The 10,124-nt window shown below is 39.1% G+C and overlaps 1 protein-coding gene across 1 annotated transcript in view; it reads left to right on the forward strand.

The window, feature by feature from the left end:
* Positions 1 to 7,038: 7,038 nt before the first annotated feature.
* LOC146466003 (uncharacterized) overlaps positions 7,039 to 10,124 on the forward strand; it is a 3,610-nt gene continuing 524 nt past the window's right edge. The window contains exons 1-6 of the mRNA XM_085127802.1: positions 7,039 to 7,370; positions 7,635 to 7,717; positions 8,507 to 8,756; positions 8,886 to 8,976; positions 9,275 to 9,529; positions 9,747 to 10,124. The exon at positions 9,747 to 10,124 is cut by the window's right edge and continues 524 nt beyond it. Coding sequence (XP_084983928.1) covers positions 7,323 to 7,370; positions 7,635 to 7,717; positions 8,507 to 8,756; positions 8,886 to 8,976; positions 9,275 to 9,529; positions 9,747 to 10,124 — 1,105 coding nt within the window. The 5' untranslated portion in view covers positions 7,039 to 7,322. The remainder of the gene's footprint in view (positions 7,371 to 7,634; positions 7,718 to 8,506; positions 8,757 to 8,885; positions 8,977 to 9,274; positions 9,530 to 9,746) is intronic.

Genomic DNA, 10,124 nt, shown 5'->3' on the forward strand with positions numbered 1-10,124 from the left:
AAAAAGGCTAAAATTACTAACGTTTTACAATAGTGAGCTCAGTTAAGAACAAAAGAGCTAATGAGTGCAATCAGTCACGTCTAAACTCCGGGCCTCGTTGTAACTGAGCTGTCAAATGTTCGAGTACGAACTCGGTTACGAGAGTTCATCCCTCTTGCTGGTTATTAACAAATAAGCAGGCCCCAAGCATTACAACTTCTCAGTTCAGTTTAAATTCGTTTTGACATAATTGCAAGAAAGCAAATAGGAATAGTTTTCCATCTAGCTGTATGTGACCTTCGATCTGTTGACATAAGGAACCGCAAGGTGAAACGGATAAAGTTGACACCTCTGAAGATCAAATGTTTCCTCAAACTGATCCCGTAAATGTATGAATTCCACTCATCACGCGAACAAGAATAGAAAACTGTTTAAAAAAGTACCGATGATTTTATATGGGGCTGTTTTACAATCATGTGGAAGTAACCAGTTAAAGCAAAGCGGCTTTAGCGGTCTTCAACTTTCAAAGTGAAAATACCTATGTTGCACATCAAGCCCTTAGCACTTAGAACTATGTAAAAGACATAAGCTGATCCGAAACGAACTTTTATGACCCCTTGGATGCGAATCAAAGGTGATCTAAAGTAAAGTAAAGACCTCATCAGTAAACAAACTTTTCTCATTTTTTATGCTTTTTTTCACGTTTGACCGCGGTTAAGGTATTTTTATAGGGAGTAACGTTCCGTGACTGAAATGATACGAATCGGAAAAAGTTACGAAAACCGCATACTGGAATTACTTGTCCCTTTCCATTCCACAGCTTGACATTACAAGTTGTAGCGTAGTATTTCCCAATTGCTATTTTCTTGTTGACAGAAAATGTTATTAGAAATTACGAAAATATCTGAAGGAACGTCTGTTCTGACACAACGCGTTTTTTTCTTGTGTAGTGTCAAAATGTGGGAGTGATTGTGTGGCCTCGTGGCTGTACGAGTTGGAATGAAGCACACACGAGCAAACTTGAGCTAGTGCTGGGCTTCACGAATGATAGAAGTGTTCTTTAGGAAATTAAATATTTGACGTGAAGCCTGTCATGTAAAACTCAAACAAGCGATAATTCACGCTCTTGTGATTTTATTTCAATCACGTTCGAGATTTCTAATCTTGCAAGATTAATTTAAAAGAAAATTTGAAGAAATTATTGCACTGAAATACGAGGTTATGGTTTTGTTCTGTCTTTACTCACTTCACAAGAGAACACATCATGATTTCCATAATTGCTTGGACTATTCGTGATCGCCAACAGTGGAGTAACGTGGAGAAAGGCGATGAAGGGATAAATAAACATTGGGTTAACAAATACTCGAGAGGCCTGAATCCTTTTACTCAAAATAGTGTCCGAATTCACAATAAAACAACGATTAACATTACATATAAAATAGCAAAATGGAAAGAACTGTTCAGTCAGTTTCCTCCGTTTTTTTTCTTTTTCTTTTCTTTTTTTGGCTTCAGGATATCATCCACAGACTCAAAAGTACTAATTAACTTGTGCAGCATCACGACAGCATCACATCACATCGTTAGAACCACCTTAATAAGTCTTAATAACCTCAGACGCGACCTCGTAAATTAGCTGTCACAACTTTTCTTTAAAACTTTAGATTATATTAGTTTTTCTTTACGGTAAGGAAAACTATGTAACATGATTTTCATAACCATACAGGAGAGCCAAAGAACTTAATTCTTCTATAACATAGAGTGAACCTAGCCAATACACTTGTAATTTTGTTTTGTGGCAACTGTGGACCCTGGGCAGTTGATAAGTCTCAGATCAGTCTGTATGATACAGGCAAAAGTTAGAGAACCGTTTAGCGCTCGAAATTTCAACTATGCATGCTATCAATCGAGTTTAATCACGTACCGGATACTGACAGGAAATGGACAATATTAAATAAAGAGATTATAATCGTCAAGCTTTTTATAAAGATAATGGGTTTCTTGACGTAAATTTGCAACAGGAAATATTTGCTAAAAATTCTGTTGCTTTCTGTTAATAAAATCACCGAGAGGCTATCGAGACTTTTAACATTAGAATTCCACATTGACCCTGAGGCTTTCGACCTCAGAGTCAATCATTCAGTATCACGACCTATGAGTCTGTAGATGGTTCTATGTTGAGATGAAGTCACAGGGCGCGCTCAAGTGACTTTTGAAGCCTCGCGGGGTAAGGGGGGAATAGGTTACCCATGTTTGGGTATAGGGGTGTCGCTGACCCCGTTTAGGACAAAAATAACCTTAAATACCTACCCCGTGTAGGGCGACGCCTTCTATTTTAAGACCCTATTTAGATACTGAAAACAATAGCACTAATATCTTGTCCTGAAAATGATCCTGTGTTGCAAAATAAACGTAAGTTAAAACACTCCAGAATACCACCACTTTTGAATGCTGACTCAACGCGATCCTATCAGAGAGCCTACAGAATTGGAGCCGATCTTTAGGTTAATTATCTGAGCATTATTGCTGTCCGAGGTGCGCGGGAAACCCTCCGAGTTTTCGGCCGTGTTGGATTTCTGGAAAATTGCGGCTGTAGAGTAAGTTAGCTGAACGGCAAATAAATCGAAATGATTTTCTTATTAGCAACCAGAAATAGCCAAATTTACACCTTCGTACGTGTTCGACATTTGTTCCGGAAACAAAAATTACGAAAAAGGCGGAAAATCCTAACGTTTTATAACAGTGTGGTCAGCAAAGAACTCAAGAGCTTGAGTGCAATCAATCACGTCTAAACCTTGTTGTAAGCTGTCAAATGTTTTAGCTCGTTCGATTTAAGAATACGAATGTTATAATAAGCACACCACAAGCAGTACAACGTCTGTCTTTCTTTTTGACAAAATTGCCTGGAAGCAAATAGCAACATGCAGTCTTTCATGATCTTGACATATGCGACCTTCTATTGACATTGGGAACCGCAAGGTGGAACGGATACAAAGGTTTCATAAAAAATTGACATCTCTGAAGATGTCAAAGGTTTCCTCAAATAATCCTAAATGTATTGACTTCTACTCCGTACACGAACAAAATGGTATGAAACTGTGAATAAAAAGTACAAATGATTTTATATGGGGCTGTTTTGAAATGATGTAAAAGCGGCTTTAACTTTTAATTAAAAATACCAATGTTGTTTAACTGGGGTGTCCACAAAGTATAACTCAACTTTTGCTTATTTCAAACGTCTTTCGCCTGGCTTACGTTATTAGTGCCAAGTTTAGGCGCTATCACTCCAATATTTCCCGAGATATTCTTGATTTTGTGATTTATTTTTGTACTGAAACGATTTTTGACGTCATCAATTCTGAACAAAAACTGGAACGAGAGAAAATATTCCAAAAGAGAAAACGCCATTCTTGTTCTATTTGAAAGGCCTTTCAAATAAGCATAAGTTATTCTATACTTCATAGGTACTTTAAGAAGATCTAAGAACTACCGTGTATGTGAGTTATCACCGCGAATCATGAGGTGATCTGACCCGATGTTTCGTTCAACGAATGCACCCTAAAAACGGCCCATAAGCTTATAAGAGTTTTTGTGAGCTTACTAAATAACAAAAATCTTCTCATCTTTGAGCTTTCAAAGTAAAGACCTCATTTTTAACGGGCTTTCCTCATTTTTTATGTTTCACCAAGGATCGACTTTCATATATATTTTTCACGTTTGACCGCGGTTTAGGTATTTTTATAGGGAATTAACGTTCCGTGACTGAATTGATACGAATCGGAAAAAGTTACGAAAACCCCATACTGGAATGACTTGCCGGAGTGTGCCATTCGATTCCACAGTTGGAGGTTATTGACAAGTCAATTGTAGCATAGTACTTGCCGACTGCTACTTTCTTGTTGACAGAAAATGTTATTAGAAATTATGAAAATAGTTGAATGAACGACTGTTCTTACACCACGCGTTTTTTTTTTCTTGCCTAGTGTCAAAACGTGGGAGTGATTGTGCGGCCTCGTGGCTCTACGTGTTGGAATGAAGCACACACGAGCTAACGTGAGCTAGTGCTGTGCTTCACGAATCATATTAGCGTTCTTTAGGAAATTAAACATTTGATGTAGAGCCTGCCATGTAAAACTCAAACAAGCGATAATTCACGCTCTTATGATTTTATTTTCAATCACCGGTTCGAGATTTCAGAATCTTTCAAGATTTATTTAAAAGAAAAATTTGAAGAAATTATCGCACTGAAACATGATGTTATGGTGTGTCACCCTCCACAAGAGAACACATCACGATTTCCATCTGAATTTCTTGGACTGTTCGTGATCGCCAACAGCCGAGTAATTAACGCGGAGAATTAGGCCATAAAGGCATAAATAAACCGTCCGCATTATGCATTAGGTTAACAAATATCGAGAGAAAATCCTTTTACTCAAATAGTGTCCGACTTCACAATAAAACAACGACTAAAATAGCAAAATGGAAAGTAGTGCTCAGTGTTTCCATTCGTTTTTTTTTTTTTTTGGCTTTATGATTTCATTCACAGACTCGAAATGGTTTAACCATCTTGAGCAGCATAACAAACAGCATCACATCACATCGTTAGAACCACCTAATTGGTCTCAATCACCTCGGATTTAGCTGTCAAAATTTTAATACTTTGGATTATGTTATATAGCTTGTCTTTACGGTAAAGGAAACTAAGTAACATGGCAGATTGAACATTTCAAATGAAATTTTTTTCTTTTAACAAACAAACAGCAGCCTTCAAGTTCGTTTGTTTTTTCAGATTGTCGGTCACGGTGTTGTCGTTTTCAACAAAAAATGGATCAGTTTGCGCAATTGCGTGACGGCGGGCAAAAATTAGTGTACCGTTAGAGCGCCGAAATTTCACCTATTGTAACAGGGGCCTTTGGGAAATTTGGCTCTGTGGCTGAGCGAGAGGTGCCCTGGTACCTTCCGAGATCTTTTTACATCAACTGGACTAGCTCTTCTTCAAGGAACATATTGCAGATCTTGACTCATTCTCTTACAGAGAGAACTCCAGAGCTTTTACTGAAGAACTTTTGTGATGCAAGACCCGGAGTCAATAGCAATTTGACAACTCAATTTCACTTGCCTAAGCTCAGCAAATGGAGGGAGGAAATTCTAAAGATATTACTTTTCGTGCCTTTACAAACTGAAGATCATTTCTTATTCAAAAGAACAGCAGGTGTTCAACACCTATGGGTTTTACTTGACTCGGTAACAAAGGCTGTGATATTTCCTAAACTGAATGAGATCTACTATTCAGTACTGAAAAATGCCCCGTAACACTACGTATCCTATCCATCGAGTCTAATCACGTACAGGATACTCACAGGAAATGGACAATATTGAATAAAGAGATAATAATCATCTGAAGCTTTTTATAAAAATAATGGGTTTCTTAGGCGAAAATGTGCAACAGAAAATATTTACTCAAAAATTCTATTGCTTTCAATTGTTGAAATCAGCTGAGCGGCTCTCAAGAATGTTAATAACAGCGATAAAACGGGAGCAAGTTTTAGTTTGATAAACCGGGATTTGATGAGATCATTTAGTTACACCAGAAACACGTTTGACTGGGGAGGGGAGGGGGGAGGAGAATTTTAGATCCAACGAAAGGAGCCAAGCTGACGGTCCCTCTGAAACGCAAACTGGTCCATTGAATTTTGTCAATTTTTGTCTAAAGCGCAACTGAAGGAGATGATATTAGAGCTTTAACCCTTCAACCTCCAACATATGAACTTGCATATTCTATTCATTTTTCTCTTTACTTCTTATGGTTCCCCCCTCCCCCCCCCCCCCCCCCCCAACCATCGACTAAGCAGCACAGTTCCTTTGGAAATCTTAATCCATTTGTTGTGACACACTGATCCCGCAGGCTTTTGACCTCAGAGTCAAACCTTCAGTGTCATGATCTTTTAACGTTTGAGTCTAATACGTCTGTGAATGGTTCTGTTTTGAAATGAAGTCACAGGGCGCGCTCAATTGACTCTCTTTAACATACTTCTCAAGAGGATTCTAGCTTTTGACTCTTCGTTCCCTTCCCGGCCTTTCGCAGCTTCATCTCGTTGCATGGACTAATGGTTGCCATGTGCACGGAATAATTTTACGGTGCGCTAATCAAGGATGACGTCAAAATGGATAAAAAAAAAAACACAATGGAGCTTATCCTTTATAATCATACTCGAATAAAATGTTAATCTCGAGTAAATAAAGACGGCCCCAAATAAGAAAAAAAAAACTGGATTGTGTTTAACTTCGCAGTTATTTTAAATAGAATTACGTGCAGCAGGAATTAAACGTACCGGAATGCATTTAATTATCGGACGGAAATTTCAATTGCGTATATTTTGCCGCAAAATTCAATTCAAAGAGTCACGTTTCACGACTAGTTGTGTGACAAGGCGTCGTCATGGTTGTACGTCGTATCAGTAGGGATTGTTTTGACGTCACGCTTCCTGAACAAGGAAATCATGCGTGACGAACGTCCGATTCGAGGGAATGTGAATCAATGAAAATTTCATAAAATCTATAACTCTTGTAAACCAAAGAAAAATTTAATTCAGAAAGATAAATTTAGAGTTATATGTTCTATACCATAGTCGTTTACAGATTTTTTCTGAACAGTAAATTTTCTGGGGTTGAAAGTTTTCTACTTTTCTAATATACATGTACTGCGTGACGTGACGAAGTCATGCCACGTACAGGCGTTTCTCCGTCAAGTTTACTACGAATTCTAAATCCGCGAAAATTAAAGTGTTTGGAAACCCCCAAAACGTTGTCGTCCATATACACTGTAGTATCTTTCATATAAACAGGCCGGTTTAGGCCGGTATATGTGGTTTGCAGCCAGTCCCTGGAATCCATTGTCTTTTTGGATCTCTAGGGATTGGTCGGAAGCCACTTATCACATGGACGCTGAAAACAAACAAATGGATTCAAAGTGGTGACGACATGTCTGATCTAACAGACGCAAATTACTATTATTACAATAAAACCGTTTTCCAAAACAGACTGATGCTACGTGAGTGGTCTGCGGTGCACCAAATGTATGCACATGGGCTGCTTAGTCATTGCGGGTTTCGACGTGCGCAGGAATCAAGCTTTTGACGTCAAAATTTTCCAAATTAAGAATTTTATTGTTTCAGCCCCTTGGGATACTGCGTGCCTGTTTGAGTCGCGTAGCTATAAAATGAGTGCATTTCCAAAGCGGAGTTAAACAGCTCGGAGACTCGAGAGAAGAGGAACTAAAAGACAGCTGGCTGAGAAGAAGTTGAACTTTCGTGCGAAAAGACAAGTACCGATACTTAATAGAAAAAATGGCTTTGCAGTTTACAGGAACCTTGGACAACATGAAAAAACTTAAGGTAAGACATTTCGTTGTTAGCAAACATTCTAAATGCAGCAGTAATGATAAGAACCGTTCGACTGACATTTTGATCAACTGAAATTACTGACTTAGGTTTTTTTTAATTATCAAACATTAGCCTCTGTCCCATTTTGGGAGCCTAAAACGAACTCAATCGTTAGTCATATCTCTAAACCAGTGGAACTCATTATCACCTGAAAGCTGTTCAATCCGTTGTATTTTAACAATCTCGATAACTCTTCAGTTTTTTCTTTGTTTTTAGAGTCCACAGAAAGCTCCTCGTATTCTGATAATTGGTGGTGGAGTTGTGGGAATGACCAGCGCTCTTCAATTATTGAACAAAGGGTAAGTGTGTTTTAGTTTTGGAAACTTTGAGACAAGTCTCTTGTAGAACTGGCATATCCTAAAGTCGGAATTCGCATTCAATCATCTCAGAAACGGTTTCACTTTAATTTGTATCTGTGTATGAATTGAATAAGAGGTTGGTGACACCAAAGAGTTATATAAAAATTAAACAAATTTACAAAATTCTTGTTGATAAGTTGTTTTAAACCGACGAGGCCAACATTTCATTCCGGTTGCTGGGAATCTACGCAGAGTGGTTGCTAGAACTCTAAGCGATTGAAGAGTTTCTTAGATATGAGTATGTTAATCAATGTTTGTTTGTTTGTTTGTTTGTTTTTGTTGTTGTTGTCGTTGTTTTTGTGTTGGATGAACTGCGCATGTGGCCATCAAACTGAGTTAAAGTCCTCGTTCTCAATTTTAAGCCGTGTGTGTGAGGGGGGAGGACATGCACTAAAGGGGGGAAGTGAAAGGTTCCTCGCCACGTACTCGGTCAGACAACGGTTTCTCAGAAATGATGGAATAAAACTGTAACCAAAGTCAACCCGATCACGTTTTTCAGAAGAATGGCATTAACTACTTTGAGTTCTGAAACGGCTCTTTGTGGATTCCCTAATCCATCGCCACGCTTCAACGTGTACATGTGACAATAGGTGAAACGCGCGAGAACGAGTGTTAGCGGCTGCCGCTCGCGCGTGGCAACTCAAATTTTCGCACGTCGATTTGGCAGCCTATGATAACTATGTGTTGAAAATCAACTGAAGTGTTTATTCTCTGATTGTTTTTTTTCAGATACAAAGTTACAGTAGTAGCAAAGGAGTATGCCTCTCCAGTCGCCTCTAGTAAATGCATCACGTCGGAGATCGCCGGCGCTTTGTGGGAATGGCCGCCTGCGGTGTGTGGACGACACACAGACGAAAAGTCCCTGGAGAGATCCAAGGTGTGGTGTATGGACAGCTATGCTAAGTTCATGGAGTTGGCCATGAAGCCTAGGGATACTGGAGCCTACCTCAGACAATCTGTGTTCTACTTCAAGGACAAGGTTTTTGTCACTTTCCCAAATCTTTCAAATAAAGTTTATCAAGCCGAAAACCATGTTCTCTCGAAACTGGTATCTCTATACGTTTTGGAAATAAGCAGTTTAACGTTAATACGCTGTTGTTTTTTATAGGTTGTTGATCTTCCAAGCCAGGTGGACAAAATGAACGAGCTTTGTCATTTGCCAGGATTTCGTCATGACTCTAAACTCATCGACGAAACTGGTAAGTCTCATAAGTTTCAATTGTTCTTTGAAAACAGATGACGTTTTAATACCCTTGATCGTTCGTCAGTCTCAGGGTAATTTGCTAGTAAATTTTGCTAGTAGAGTCGATTACCGATTTGGTTCAAAAATCAAATTTGTACTTAATTGTTCTTGAGTAATAATTAGGGTGGGGCGACAAATCATTTTGTGCATTTTTCTTTTTTTTGACAAATCGTAATTACTAGAAGTGTGTATCTTTTATCCTTCTAAAACGAGGAAAGTGTTTGTAACAGATCATTTTCTTTTCTGTCTCTCAGCTGTGAACACAGGCACTGGTGTAGTGGACGCCTACCAACACATGGCTCCAATGGTTGACACAGTCGTGTACATGCAATGGCTTTACAAACAGTGTAAAGACAAAGGCTGTCGCTTTGTGCACGATGAAATTAAAGGACTGCTAAGAGACCAGGCAGAGAACTTGAAAAGGAAATACAAGGCGCAGTTGATCTTCAACTGCTCTGGACTCAGCGCCAAAGAACTGGCTGGAGATGAAGATGTATATCCACTGAGAGGTAACTAAAAGCTCTTTGACGTCTTAAGATTTGACCCATGATTTGAGGAAAGCTAAGAGCCCCAAAACACATCTCTTAGCTTTCACCAGAGGATGGTTCCAACATGTAACAATTCGTATCGATGATCAAGCTCAGATTACTGTTATATTTTCTTTTGATAACGCATCCTAAGAGAAGGTGTCTGAAGTAATAATTCTCACCAATGTTGTTTTTTCAGGCGTGATCCTTAAGGTGAAAAATGACGGTAGCCTGATGCCCAAGCTTAATCATTCCATGTGCATCTCTCTGATTGAGGACATTGACGAGTCCAAGAAAGAAGGACAAAGCTTTGTGTTCATCCTACCGAGAGGTGAAGACAAACTTTGGCTGGGCGGCATGGTACAACCCAACCAGTGGGACAGAAATCTTACGCTGGATTATCCACCAATCAGAAGAATGTTTGAAAAAGTTAAGGAGTTCTACCCTCCCCTCCGTAACTATGGAGACGAACACGTGGAAGAGGTGCTAGTGGGACTTCGACCCGCTCGTAAAGGCAACGTTCGTCTGGAGTGGGATCCAATATGCCCATCTATTCTACATAACTATGGACACGGGG

The sequence above is a fragment of the Pavona decussata genome, unplaced genomic scaffold (genome assembly GCF_977016875.1).
Source record: "Pavona decussata unplaced genomic scaffold, jaPavDecu1.1 SCAFFOLD_154, whole genome shotgun sequence".
In the NCBI taxonomy this organism is placed as follows: domain Eukaryota; kingdom Metazoa; phylum Cnidaria; class Anthozoa; order Scleractinia; family Agariciidae; genus Pavona; species Pavona decussata.